The sequence below is a fragment of the Rhinolophus sinicus genome, linkage group LG10 (assembly GCF_036562045.2).
Source record: "Rhinolophus sinicus isolate RSC01 linkage group LG10, ASM3656204v1, whole genome shotgun sequence".
Lineage (NCBI taxonomy): Eukaryota > Metazoa > Chordata > Mammalia > Chiroptera > Rhinolophidae > Rhinolophus > Rhinolophus sinicus.
This window is the reverse complement of record NC_133759.1, coordinates 7248132-7263324: the sequence shown is the minus strand read 5'-3', so window position 1 is coordinate 7263324 and position 15193 is coordinate 7248132. Positions and strand designations below refer to the sequence as shown.

Genomic DNA, 15193 nt, shown 5'->3' with positions numbered 1-15193 from the left:
GATCCCTGTTGCTGTGAGGTCAGGACAATGCAATGCCTCTTGTGGTTTCCCCATATCCTGCCCACACCTGGTAAACAGTCCCATTATAAACCCTCATTGAATTAACCTAATTGGAGTGGCCATCTGTTTCCTTTTATAGCCCACAAATTCAAAAGTCATGAACTTTTTTAATGACCTTATAACAAAACATCAAAATACAGAAAGAAAAAAGTAAACAAAGCAAAATTGTTTAAAATGCAAGAAAAATTAACAGTCATAATTATAGTGTATCCAACATCTGACTATTGAGTTATGAAGATCAAGCAGACAAAAATTCAATTACTTTGAAGAAAATGCCAGACATGATTCCATTTTACCTGAAATACTTCAATATAAGACTCTCAATGTTAGAATGCTTCATTATCACACATACCCCAAAACCCTGTGACTTGTACAATTGGGCAATGGACATATATTGGATATTGTATCCAATCAAGAGACAACAGACCTTCCTTTCAAATAGCCATGAGATATTTATGAAAATTTACCATGTTCTAGAGAATCAAGAAAGCCTCAATACTCCTGGGGCCCCCAAAGGAGGACCCACGCTTTCCCACAGTCTGCCCCTTTGCCACTGGTGTTGTCTGGCAGGGCTGGGCCCTGGTACCCCTGGGGAGCTTTGCCTTGAGAGAGTTGGCTTCAACCACAGATGTGGCCCCGCCCAGCCCTGTGCCCCCAAAGATTCTGCCAAGATTGCAAGGACAAATGCATGAAAACAGCCCTTTGGCAGATTTGTGTTACTCCAAGATACACATACACGCCTTGCCCCTGGTGGTGTACCCCTAGTCTCTGCTTTGCATGCCCTGGTGTTGACTTGGGTCTGTAGGAATTGTCTGGAAATCATGTATGTAAGTGCGTCCTGTCCTGTAAGTGCCCAGATGGGGCTGCGCGGCCCTGCACTAGTTCCCTCCTGTGTAACCCACACTTCTGAATACAACCGTAATTTATATCCGTGACAAAAATGACAACAACAACAAAAAGAAAGCCTCAATAAATTCCAAAAGGCTGAAATTACAGGTCATGTTCTCCGACTGCAATAAAATCAAGCAGAAAATAACTTTAAATGCTTTCATTATTCAAGAAGACAAAATGACTATAAATGCCCCAGTCAATAAACTCTAGAAGTTAAAAAAACCAAAGGACAGTAAATAGAAGGAAAATAGTATCAATGAAAGCAAAAAATAAATTAGAAAACAGAAAAACAAAAGAATTGATACAATCTGAGATCTGGTTCTTTGGGGGAAAATTCCGTGAGTGACTAATCTCTGACAAATCTAAGTAAGTAAGAAGGAAAAAATTCCACAAAATCAAAAGATGGAAAAGGGGTAATAACAGCTGATACTGAGTATAACTGACTGCTATGTTCTAATTACTTTCAATATCCTGATGAACAAACACATTTTGAAAAAAATAAACATCAAGATGACCCAGGGACGGAGAAGTAAAGAGGAAGTGATAAAGCAGGTGGAGTAAAAGGCTGGTGATAGAATCTTGGGGGTGGGGGGTGCAGACACACCCTAAGGTGACTCCCAGTGAGTCATGTTCTTATATAATCCCCTCCCCTTGAGCGCAGGCAGAATCAGTAACTGGCTTCTAACCAAGAAACTATGGCAAAGACGTCAGTTCTATAACCATGTTATGCCATGTAAGAGTCCATCTTAGCTGCCTATAGAGAGACAGACTCCCTTACTGGCTGTGAAGAATCACGATGCCATTGCCATTGCAAGAGCCACATGCAAGGAACGGTGGGTGCCTCTAGTTGCTAAGAACAGCCTTTGGCTGACAGCTAGAAAGAGACAGGATCTCACTCCTACAATCAATCACAAGGAGATGAATTCTGCCAACGAGAACATGAGCTTGGAAGAAGACCCCGAACCTCAGAGGAATCAAAGCCCTGGCCAACATCACTTTTTTTTTTTTTTTTTTAGATTTTGTTGGGGAAGGGGAACAGAACTTTATTGGGGAACAGTGTGTACTTCCAGGACTAGTTGTGGAGGGTACCATTCAGCTTCTAGTGGTTGTCCTTTCAGTCTTAGTTGTGGAGGGCGCAGTTCAGCTCCAGGTCCAGTTGCCGTTGCTAGTTGCAGGGGGCGCTGCCCACCATCCCTTGTGGGACTCGAGGAATCGAACTGGCAACCTTGTGGTTGAGAGCCTGCGCTCCAACCAACTGAGCCATCTGGGAGGCAGCTCAGCTCAAGGTGCTGCGTTCAAGCTTAGTTGCAGGGGACAGAGCCCACCATCCCTTGCAGGACTCGAGGAGTTGAACCGGCAACCTTGTGATTGAGAGCCCACTGGCCCATGTGGGAATCGAACTGGCAGCCTTCGGAGTTAGGAGCACGGAGCTCCAACCGCCTGAGCCACCGGGCCGGCCCCCAATATCTTGCTTATATCCTGAGAAGACCCTGAGCAGGAACCCAGCCATGCCTTACCAGACTCCTGACCCACAGAAACAGTAAGATAATGTGTGTTGTTTGAAGCCACTAATTTTGTGGTAATTTGGTATGCAGCAATAGAAAATTAGATGCAATGGAAAATATAGTGAACATAGAGGTATTACTATAAAAGTGTTTTTTTTTCATTTGCACTTTTAAAAAGATTTTTATTAAAATATAGCTAACATACAATATATTAATTTAAGGTGTACATTAGTTATTCAACATGTACGAGCATATACCTAAAGAACTGATCACCATAAATCTAGCAACCATCTGACACTGCACAACGCTATCACAGCATTGATTAAATTCCCTATGCTGTACATTACATCCCATGACTTGCTTTTTCCTGGATCCCACTTGTCCCCTCAGCCACCTCACTCACTCTAGTCTCAAGTACCATGTCTGTGGGGAGGAGGCCCAAGCCCCAACCTCCCTTTGGAGCTCAGACTGCCCGTGGACGTCTGCTCTGGAACATCTCCCAGAAGCTCTTCCTTTCGCTCAGTACGTATTTACTGAGCACCTGCCATATGGTGAACAAAGCAGACACAGTTCCTGCCCTCATGGGAGCTCATCACCTTCCTCACCCCAGAACCCCCAGTGACTGGAAGCCTGGAGTCACCCTGGGTGCTTTCCTCCTTTTCACCCCCAATTAGTCATCATCCGTTCTATCACTTTACCAGGACCTCAGTCCGCAGGACGTGGCCCAGCTCCTGATACAGGGCAGGCTCACAGAAATATATAATGAATAAATGAATAAACATCCTTCGAATCCATCTTTGCTTCTTTCACAGCTGCCAGCCAAGTTCCAGAGGTCATCACCTTACAGGCCGCTTACTACAAGCACCTCTAATGAGTCTCCCTTCTCCAGCTTGTCCCCCCACCTCATCCCAACAAAAGCATTCCCTACCCCAGTTGGGGTGATCTTTCTTAGATTCAAATCTGATCTCATTAGCAATTTCCACTTCAGGCAATGGTGGACTAGCTTGTTTCAGACTAACCCTCCAGTGAGATCAACTGGAAAAACAGACAGAAAAAAAATTTTTTTAATCTGTTTGATATCATCATAGAGCTACAAGGCAGAGAGGACTCGAGGAGCCAAGATCTTGGAGTGAAGGGAAGCCCAAAGAGGTGAACCTGATATATAGCATCATTTTTCCCCTTGGGGTTTTATTGGTTCAAAAGTGGCAGTTAAAAGGATGAGAAGCAAGGGGGTGGTGGAAAGGGGGGAAGGGGGTCAAAAGGTACAAACTTCCAGTTATAAGATAAATAAGTCGGGGCCAGCCCGGGGGATCAGGTAGTGCTCCTAATGCCACTGGTTGCCGTCGATTCGATTCCCACATGGGCCAGTGAGCTGCGCCCTCTGCAGCTAAGATTGTGAACAACGGCTCTCCCTGGAGCTGGGCTGCCATGAGCTGCTGTGAGCGGCCGACCGACGACTGGTGACCAACTGCCTCAGTGGCGGAGCTCAAGGCTCACAATACCAGCACGGGCCAGGGAGCTGCGTCCTACACAACTAGACTGAGAAACAATGGCTTGAACCGGAGTGGGGGGCAGGAGGTGGAAGAAGGGGGGGAAAATACAAAAAAGTCCTGAGAATGTAATGTACAGTATGGTTACCATAGTTAACAATACTGTATCATATATTTGAAAATAGCTAAAGAGTAGATCTTAAAAGTTCTCATCACACACACAAAAATTTTGTAACTATGTGAGGTGATAGATATTAACTAAACATGGTGGTATATACATGTATCAAATAATCATGTTGTACAACTTAAACTAATATAATGCTATGTGTCAATTATATCTCAATGCTACGTGTCAATTATATCTCAATGAACCTGGGGGAAAAAGAAAGAATGAGAAGCCAAGTTTGAAGTGGGGACTGAGTGGACAGAAGCTTGGCAGAGCTGTCAGCAATCTCAGGCTGAGGGGACAAAAAGATAAAAGCTTGGGGCTCACAAGTTTTCCACCAGAAAAGTCTAGGAAGACCTAAAATTTGAGTAGCTTCTACAAAAATCAAAATTGGGCTTTAAAACACCTTTATCTCTGAGTAGACTAAGGTAATCTGCCCCAACTGCCTACCAGAAGCAAAAGTTAATCCTCTGGAGAAGAGAACATTAACCGGAACCTCAAATTATCCCCACAATTGTTCATACAAAATGTCCTGCTTGTGTCCACCCAGGGACTCCCCCGCCCCAAAAAACGTCCGGCACTCAATCAAAAATTACCAGGTATGCATATCCAGAATACATAAAGAATCCTAAAAATCAATAAGAAAAAGGTAGACAATCCAATGGGGGGAGGGGAAGAGTAAAACACTTTACAAAAGCTATCAAATGGCCAATAAACATGGTAAAAAACTGCCATAATTAACAGTGTGATACTCGTGCATGAACAGATACATAAATCATATGTAAGAACTTAAAAGTAGGTAAACTAAATCAATAAGAAAAGGATAGATGGATGGTTAGAAGTAAATGAGTTAACTGGGGAAAGATCAGACTTAAGGCTTATGTCAGAACATCAAAATAAATTCTGGCTGATTTAGCTAAACGCAAACGAAGGGAAGGACGGACGGAGTGAGAAACAAGGAAGAAAAGTTAAGGGGAAAGCTTGCCCTAACCTTCAACACTGTCACCGTGGCGTGGCGAGCGCAGCTGTGCCGGGGAGATTTGGGCCGGGGAGGGGCAGAGGTGGGGCTTACCGCATCGATCTCATTAAGGACTTTCCACTGCTCATAAGGCACACCCAGCGCCTCGGCCGTCTGGATTGTCCTTTTCATCTGGCTTGTCCAGACCTTCAGGTCCTTGATGTTCTGATCACGGATGAACTGGGCCAGACTCCTGGCAAACTGAAACACATCACAGGCAAATGCAGACCACACAGGGTCCATGAGGTCACACTCAGTGTCAGAGAGCACAGGATTTGTAAGACACATGCACCAACCTCGCAATGACACCCACACCCACAAGTGCTGTTCTTGCGCATTCTTCCCAGACCCTGATTGAAGTCCCAGTTGTGGTTCATTAGATCCCCTGCCACTGTCCCCTAACCCGACCATGTGCCCTAAGCTGTATGACCTCCCCACTAAGGCCTCACTATCTCCCCTGGACTATAGTGCAGCCATTGGCTGTACTGTAGGGACTCAGAATGTCATGTCCCTCCAAGGAAAGGGTCCCAGCTGGTGACAGCTCACAGGGAAGCCAGAGATCCAGGCATCTGCTTGGTGCTTGGTGACTTTCCCTATATGATGCGGACATTCTAGACAGAAGGAAGGTCATCCATCTTGATGATTACCTAATAGTTGCAAGAGCTGGAGTCCAGCCCCAGTGCACATACATGCACATACCCAGCCACCCAGAGGGACCAATGCACAGACACACACACACTGACCTCCCTGCCCCGGGGGGACAGTCCTGGGTCCCCACCGATCCGGCCCTTGAGGTTGAGCTCACTCTCCCCGTGCCGGCACAGGTAGATGGAGCGGGGCGTGACGTGGATGTTCATGAGGTAATACACGATACGGCTCTGGATGTGGTCAGCCACTCGGTTCACCACATAGCTCTGCCCCACGTCCATGATCTTGATGTAGGACAGATCCCTTTCCAGAGAGAAGGCAGAGAGAAGCCTGAGTGACCAGGGCCCCCGAGGGCACATCCTGCCAGCCACCAGCCTTGACATCACAACACACAGGACTGTCAGCTGGTGTGTAAGTCATGGGGGTGAGATGGGAGCAACACAACACGTGTGACATACAGACAAACCCTATGGGAGGTACTCAACACTCATCACGCTCCCACAGGTGACAGCTAATGCGAGGGGTCAGTCGTGTCACACTGTGACACTCTGCCCAGACCCCTCCTGCCTACCTCTGAGCTCTCAACACACTGTCTGTAAACTAAACAACAGACAGTTTTTTCCAGGATTGACCTGGGAGTAGCTGACAAACGCTCCTCCCCACCACTCTTCCTGTCATCCATCTATGGACCTGGCCTTTCCTGCCCCCGTCAACTCTCCCCTTAGAACCCGGCCCAGGGCATCCATGTGCTGAGTGGCTGCCATGCCCCACACTGGGCAGCAGGCAGGTGAGAAGAAGCACAGGAAGATGGTGTTGGTGGCAGCTGCCGATAAATCCAGCTCAGCCACTTTCCTTATGTGCAAAGCGTTCAGAGACACATCTGTTTGTTTGCAGACGGGGGTGGGGCAGCAGGAGGAAAAGGTGGGGTTTCTCAGGCATTGTACTTGGGTCCATTCCCCCCAGAGCCCTCTGGATGTTCTCATCTGAGTTCTCACTGACTGGACCATGGGACCTCGGTTTAGGTTTAGGGGTGCTATACAGACACCACCACCATTTACTGACAAATCCAATAGGAGCTGCTCCATATAAGCCCATCTATTGTGGCCACATCACAGAACCATGAGGAGAAACGCTGTGCTGTGGAGACCAGGGCACACACGGACAACCACGGAAAGGCCCAGCCACAAGCGTCACGTAGCTCCAACCGGCTGGAGCTGGCTGAGAGTCCAGCTGTACTCACAGCCAGTCCAGAAGTCCAGACCCAGAACCCTGCCCTCCACCGGCCGCTTGTTTTCCTGTTTACATGTATATCCTTAGGTCATTATAAGTGACCTAAGCATAGATTTACAGTCCAACCTTTTTACTCAATGCCTAACATATACTTTTCAGTGTCTCTTTGGTATGGTTTATAATGACTGTGTAACACTTTACCAAGGGATCACACAGTTATTTACTTAACCGCTGCCCCCATTTACGTAAGACAGGATGGCCGACAAGTCAAATGCAGCCCCACAGCCTGTTCTGGTAAACATGGTCAAGCCCATTTGTTGACATGTCATCTACATTCCTTTTGCACTACAACAGCAGAGTTGGCTGCCTGCCCCAAAGCCTAAAATATTCACTACTTGACCCTTTGTATAAAAAATTTGTTGACTGCTGCTGAATGCCCCCATACGGGCAAGACCCCACCCCACCCACCACTCTGCTGCTGGATCTTCCTTTTCAGAGAGGTGGGCAGCTAACAGCACTGGCCACGAGGCATCTTGGGCACCGCTGCCCCCTTCTCAAAACGCAGACTGTGCACGTAAAGAAGAGTATGTCATGTTTGCAAATGCCTGTGGGAAGAGCCTTGATTTTATGACGGAAAAATGGAAAATTCTGATTCTCAGAACTCCAGATAAGACAACAGGGGTTCTGTAAGTCACCTCTAGCCAACGACCTCTGACCCAAGGAAAGAAACAGAGAGAGCAAGGCCATCTCTGCCTGTTGGGGAGGCCCCTCAGCCACCACCATGGGGAGCCCCAAGGAGGCAACCAAGTAGGATCCCCTCCCCGTCCCATGAGGGCAGGACACAGCGCTCTCCTTGCTCACCTGTCCAAGTCCTCATCCAGAGACTCATATGAATTCTCATAGCACTCGATGCGCCTCATGAAATCCTCTGTGGCCTCGTCACTGTCCCGGTTGACATAGTCAGGGCTGCCCAGTTTCACTTGCTGCCGGAGCCACACACAGAACAAAGATACATCAAGGCTGGAGGCCAGACAGGACCAGAGACCAAGGAGAATGCTGGGAAGTGGGGGCGGGGGCTGGGTCGGAGGCCAGGCCAAGGCTGGGGAGAGGGGTGGAGGCCAACCCCCAAAGGGACTGGTCCCATTAGGAAGAGTCCAGCAGCTCCCATACTGGTGCTAAGAGAATATCACTGGGCACCCTGAGGTTGGGGTCCCTCATGTTTGTGGGACAGAGGGAAGTGAGGCCAGAGGGGCGAGGGTCCTGGAAGACCCTCTCCACCTGAGCTATCTCCCCAAACCCAGATGTTCATTCCTTAGATAAACAGGGGGCAGGGGAGAGGGGTCAAGATTCTTCCTCTTTCAAAAATATAAATACCACCTCTCACCCCCACCCTCCTACCTAGGGGCTGAAGCTCCTCTCCCATTATCCAGGGGATTACGAGGGGAAGAGGAGGGAGCAAGAATGAATGCCACACAGCCCCCCATACGAGTGGCCCTCGGGGATTCAGGCTCACCTGACCCAGCATTCTACTGCCTCCCATCCCCACCCCAAGGTTCAGGAAGACCAAATTAAGGCCGGCCCAGGCACCAGTGCAAACCTGGAGAGGGACCTCACTGTCACATGTCACCATGGTTGTATTGCTGTCCCAATAAGGTCAGATGCACCACTCACCACGATGTTAGCAGCTATGACCTCAGGGTCCACACAGATGGACTCAACGAAAAAGGTCTGCAGCAGGGACCAGGGCGAGCAGGAGAGAAGGGACCGCAGACACATTTAGGGCTCTGGGCCTGGCTCCATGGAGCTCCCTACCCCACTGAAGGCCAAGCTGAGCAGTTGCGGCCCTGAGGCCATGCTTTTGGGGATGGGGGGCAGCGTCTAGAAGCCTGGAACCAAAGCAGGTACTGCCCTATCCAGGACTCTCCCACCCAGACTCCGGCCTCCCCAGAAAGAAGATCCCAGGTGGAAAGAAAAAAGACCCCTCTCATCCCAAATCCACTGGAAAGCCTGCCTGCCTGCCTGATGCCCTGCCCACATCAGGAGGCTGTGAAAGAGGCCCCAGAGGGTCCAAACGTTCCATGGCCCAACCGAGGAGGTGAGTCACAAGGTCTCACCTTGTAGCCGTTCTGTTCCCCAAAATTAAAGATGGTCGCTCTCCGGTCTCGGGTGGTATTTGTTGCATCAAAAACCTAGGACCAAACAGGTATTAACTCAGCCTCTGGCCCTGGAGAAGGTAGGAGGCCACCTGCCAGCTGCAGTACAGGGACTGGATTTCTCTCCAAGTCCAGCTGCTGTCTGGGCCACCTGCCTGGACAGTTCTCCCCTTCCTTGGGGAGCAGGCCCCACGGAAGCTGGAAGGAGTGGGTGCCTTGCTCCCGGCAGGGCAGCAAACCCTTGGCATGGAGGACTGTAATCAGCAGTATTCTGCATACAGCAGGTGCTCAGCTCATGTTTGACCAACAGGACTTCCAGTGAAACAAACCGAACCTGGAGAACTGAAGCCACGTTTATTTCCACTCCATCCTGAGACCCCAGAATGGGAACAGAAGCATAAAGACAACAGGAGAGGAAAGGAGAGAAACGGGACATGTCCACAAAGTTCTGTAGGACAGTGACTGACTCAGAAATGGAGAAAACCAAACATAATCCCTTGCCAACCAGAGCACACCTGCTTGTGCAGAATCGGGATGGTTGGCCTTGCAGCCAAGAGCCAGTGGAGCTGCAGACCTGTCCCCACCTCATCCACCAGCCTGGGGCCTGTGCGGGCACCCTCGGGGACAGCCACTCACCCGCCCATCCAAGCAGCTTTTAGAGCATCACTTTTTTTTCAAATTGGGGAATATCGGGGAACAGTGTGTTTTTCCAGGACCCATCAGCTCCAAGTCAAGTCATTTTCAATCCAGTTGTGGAGGGCGCAGCTCACTGGCTCATGTGGGAATCGAACCGGTGACCTTGGTGTTATGAACACTGTACTCTAACCAACTGAGCCAACTGGATGCCCTAGAGCATCACTTTTTCAAAAGAGCTTTCCAGGGCTCACTGGATGCTCTAGCAAAACCGTTACCGTGAAAAACATACTAAATCAAACAGAATAAAAGAAACTTCAAGAAACGAAGATAGGGCATGGCACAGAAGGAAACATCAAAAAACATAATTATTATCTAGAGAAAGATACCAAATGCTCTACTAAACATGAAATAAGATCAGAATTCTAAAACACTGGAATACTCAGAGAATAAGAAACTTGGAAATTAAAATGTGAGCACAGAAATTTTTTTAAAAATTCAAGCAAATACTTGTAAGGTACCATTGAAGAAGTCTCCCTCAATGTAAGCCAAAAAAGACAGAAGGAAAAAATAAAGGGAAAAAGATAGAATGAGGGACAAGCCTAGCATGCAGACACCAACAGTTCTAGAAAAAGAAGCTCTGAAAATGGGAAGGAAGTGAGGCGTCAACTGTCAGAAAGCGGCAGGTTTACCCAAGTAATGAAATGACAATTTCTCTGACCTGCTGGAGAGACTCCTGACGGAAAGGGTCCGGGGACCCAGCGTGGTGAAGAGAAGACTCACTACCAGATACATCACCTTGAAGACTCTATAGGCCTCCCCGGAGGAAGGGCCATGAGAAGCCCCCAGCTCCCTCCAAGAGATGAAGCTTTTAGGAAGATCAGCAAATCCAAATGACATCAGACTTTTCCACAGGCACGCTAGAAGCCATAATACAAGGGAGCAACGTGGAAATTCTAAGGGGAAACTACTTCCCACCTCGAATTCTATACCCAATTATCAAATATAAGGATAAAAAAAGACATTTCTAGACATGTCAGGTCTCGTGAAATTTACTTCCCGAGCACCTTTCTCAGGAAGCTACTGGAGGATGTGCTCCAACAAAACAAGTCAGTAAACCAAGGAAAAGGAAGACAAAGGGGTCCAAGAGCAAGGCATTCAAGTTAGGAGGGAGAAGGGGATTCCCAGGGTGACAGCTGTGCCACAGAACTAGAGGGCAACTGAAATAGATGGAGCTGGGGGACAGGGCCCTATAGGAGGCATGCCTCCAAGAGGAAAAAGGAAGGAAAAAACAGTTTCCAAGTTTGACTGCATAGGGGTGGGGTAGGGTCCTTCCCTGTAGACACCCTTGCTCAGCCTTGCTCAGCCCACCCTTCCATCTGACTAGAGAGGCCAACACAGGTGGAATTCCCTCACCCAGAATTCAACTGGTTCAACAGCCACTCAATGCAGGGCAGGATTATCCCCATACCAGGAGAAATCACATTTGCTAAAGACTTAGGTACCGTGATTCCTCTAACCTGTGAGGTGACTCACAGTGTGAACACTCAGGGGGAAGTCCTGCAGGGTCACACACAACCACAGCCCAGGAGAAATTCCTAGCCCGTAGCCAGCCTCTGGCTTCCTCTGCATAGCAGCTGCAGACTTCCTCCCAGGGGCTGGTGCACACCCTGCCTTCCCCTGCAGATGCCTGATGAGCAAAGCGGTGGATGGGTGTGGGCTCCCACGTCACACCCAGATGTCGCCAGGGTATCACTCACCGCCACATGTCCCCCCTCCTCACTAAGGAACCGCCGGACGTCACGGAGGGCTGCCAGGGCACACTGCCTTTGGAAGAGAAAACACAGCATCAGCCAGCACCCAGACCTTGGCTGGAGGTCAGTGGGTCAGGGACACGTCCTACGCCAGACAGGAGAGAGGACAGCCCCTGGGCCCCCTCTCTCTTTTCAAGGTTTCTCTTCTCTGTCCTTGAGATGATTTTCAAGCTCACTCTGCTCCTGAAGGGTGGAAACCTGTGTTTCTGCCTTTGGGAATACTTTTTGAAATACCACGTTTCTGAACTTTTGCTTCTCATCTTAACATGTACATATCCAGGCAGCCATTTTGCCATGTTCATGATTTCTGAACATGTTGTTCCCTGATTGTCAATAAAAATGCTCTTAAAACCAGACATGTGTGAGTGTCGGGCGCTGGTGGTGGGGAGAAGGGAGACACCAACACTGGCCCCTAGGGCAACATTACACTTAATATCCGATTTTCTTTCCTGGAAGAAAGAACTCCCCAAACCATCCCTTCTGAAGAGGGTGCTTGTCTCTTTCTCTTGCACCCATGTTCACAGACCCTCTGGAAGGCAAAATCCTCATCACGACTGATCCTGACTAGACTGTTCTGAACACCTCGGCCTTTTTGTTGATTGCTGCACAATGGATTGGCACTGCTAACTTGGTGACTCAGGGTAGGGCTCCTATATAGCCTCATGGTGAGACCAGTCGGTCACCAAAGATCGAGTGATTACAGAGTAGAACTTGCAGCGCCACCCACCCACCTCCAGGAAGGGGGTGGGCGGGAGAGTGAATTGAGTTCTATAAAAACTCTTGAACAATGAGAGTTGGCGAGCTTCCAGGTTGCTGACCACACGAAGGTGCTAGGAGGGTGACGTGCCGTAAGAGGGCATAGAAGCTCCGGGCCCTGCCCCCTCCCCTGCCTGGGCATCCCTTCCGTTTGGCTGCTCCCGAGTTGTATCCTTTATCATAAACCTGTAAACATAACTAAAGTATGTTCCTGAGCTCTGTGAACCATTCTAGCAAATTACTGAACCTGAGGAGGAAGCTGTGAAACCGAGGGTCCTTGCCATTCCAATCTGATTTAAAGTGTAGTTTCAAAACTCTTTTATTTCCCTTCTTCTCTTTCTCAGCACACTTCACAGACCTGACCTTAGTCTCTCATCTTGATGACTGTGACCCCTGAGGCAGCGGAAGACAACAGCCCAGTTTTGATTACGAGTCACAGGGTGTATGCCCCTGGCAGGCTAAAGATAACATCTTAACCTAAGTTATGTTTCAGCTCCTGAGCCCTAAGCCAGGAGGTCTCTCTTGGCTACCTCTCCTTGAAACATGCCGGCGGGTTCTGGGCACCAGGAGCTGACCTCCGAGTTGTCCTCAAGACCTGAAGAAATAATTCATTACCCTTACGTCGCCTCTGACCAATCAGTTCCTAACACATCCCTGAACTCTTAGCCCACCATGTCTTGTCATTCTGCCCTATGTAATCACTAACCCACACGCCATCAGCTGGTCAGGTCTTTTAGGGCATGAGCTCACCATCTCCAGCTGGGCCAATTCTAATAAACTAATTCCCTTCTTTACTGCAAAGCCCTGCGCGTGCATTTTTTGGCCAGAGTACACAGGCTGACGAACTTAATTTTTGGGCTTTGGTGATGTCTGTGGGAACCCCAGATTTATAGTGGGTCAGTCAGAAGTATGGGTGGTCCCCTGGAGACTTGGGACTGGTGCTTGAAGTGGAGGCAGTCTAGTGGCACTGAGCCACCCACCTGTGGGAACTGACACTAACCCCAGGTAGGTCGTGCCAGAACAGAATTGAAGTGACTCCATGGGCATCAGCTGGTGTCAAAGGACTGGAGAATTAGTTGGGGTCAGAGAAAAGACCCCAGTGTCCTCAAGCCCTCGTGTGTGGTGACTGAAAAGGCACAGGTATGATTGAGTGTGCACACGTGTGTGTGCATAGGGTATGTGTGCACTCACTCTGCACACAAGGATAGGTTTCGTATGCATGTGTCCAAACATGTGCATACAGGATACGCATGTGTGTGAACACCCACGGGCATACACAAGGGGTGTGACACACACCTTCCTGTAGTATGTGCACACATATGAGTATGCTTGCTGTATATCATGTGTGCATATAGGGTGAGCACAAGTGTGTATATGACCACACATGTGCTGAGAGATATGCAAGTGTGTGTGCAGGTGTATGTACACCCACCTTCATGTGGTGTGAAAAGAGTTAACACAGCAGCCTGAGAACACTGTCCTTTGAAAGGCCTGCTTGCAAGGCTGGCCACTGGCTGGGGTCTGAGAATTTGAACTGTAAGCAGATCCCTACATTGATTAAAAGGAAAAAAAAAACAACGAAAAAAAACACAACTTTCCTTAAACAATAAGTGACTCACTGTGTCTGGACAGTTTACATAGACAATATGGTTTATACTGAACATCTGCTTTCCTTTCGGGATTCTGAAATTCTGGTACGTGCGAGGCACAGGGTGCTATGTGACCAGCCCCCAGTAAAACCCTGGGCCCATGTCTGCAATGAGCTTCCTTAGTAGAGAACACTTCACATGTGTTGTCACAAATCCATGCTGGAGAACTCAGTGCATCCTGTGAGTCCAGGGCAGAGGACTCTTGGAAGCTTGTGCCAGCTTTCCTCTGGACTCCATTCTATGCGTCTTTTCCCTTTGCCAATTTTGCTTTGTATCATTTTACTGATAAATTGTAGCCAGCAGTACCGCCACATGCTGTGATCCTAGCAAATCACTGAAACCGGGGTGGTCTTGGGGACTGCCCCACACCATGTCTGAGTGTGCTCGAGTGTGTATGTGTGTACACAGGTGAGCATGAGTGTGCCCTGTGTGTACATGAGGAATGCAGGTGTGCATGTACTTGTCCTCATGTGCTGTATGCCTGAGAGGATGTGCACGTGTATGTCTCTGAGTATTTATATGTGTCGGTGCACACTCACATGCAGTGTGTGACTGTGCACATGTGTGTACATGGGTATGTGTGTGAGTATGAACCCATGTGCATCCATGGGGGGGTGTACACATGCCCGTGTATGCATATGGGTTTCATGAGTGGCAACAGACTGTGTGCACAAGTATGAATGTGTCTGATGGAGTGTGTACATGTGACCCACATGTGCACACATGATTGTGCCTGCTGTTTGTGACCTCCCACTGTGCCCAGTGGCAAGGACAGACCTCAACATTGTGTAGCTCCAGGGACGTCAACAATGTGTGAGGAGCCCGACCCCTGGGAAATGCAGCCTTCTCTTCCCAGGTTTCCCTTTTTAAAAAGTCTGATTCTTCTATTTTGCCAGTTATCTGTGGGACATTTTGGAATGGTTCATGGGAAAGCGCCATGCTGTCCAGTGGCCAGACCAAGGCTTTGAATACATGAGGGAGGGTTTCTAGGAAGAGCCAGAAGCTGTGCCGGCAGAGCAGCACACATGAACCTGCCGACTTCTACTGCTGCGACCTCTGTTCTAGCTGGGTGGCCTTGGACTGGTTTCCCAACCTCTCTGAGTCTGGGTTCCCCCATTTAAATTAATCCCGACACTACCGTGTTTCCCTGAAAATAAGACTGGGTCTTATATTAATTTTT

The 15193-nt window shown here is 48.7% G+C and overlaps 1 protein-coding gene across 3 annotated transcripts in view; it reads right to left on the bottom strand.

Annotated features, from left to right (window-relative positions):
* The window catches only part of PFKFB4 (6-phosphofructo-2-kinase/fructose-2,6-biphosphatase 4), a 34410-nt gene that overhangs the window by 8366 nt on the left and 10851 nt on the right, over positions 1-15193 (bottom strand). For 2 of the 3 annotated variants that reach the window (XM_019723933.2, XM_019723932.2), the window contains exons 4-9: positions 11555-11621; positions 9123-9197; positions 8680-8736; positions 7870-7991; positions 5874-6081; positions 5185-5331 (exon numbers count right to left, since the gene is read on the bottom strand). In XM_019723933.2, coding sequence (XP_019579492.1) covers positions 5185-5331; positions 5874-6081; positions 7870-7991; positions 8680-8736; positions 9123-9197; positions 11555-11621 — 676 coding nt within the window. The remainder of the gene's footprint in view (positions 1-5184; positions 5332-5873; positions 6082-7869; positions 7992-8679; positions 8737-9122; positions 9198-11554; positions 11622-15193) is intronic. The other variant, XM_019723934.2, reaches the window with a different exon arrangement.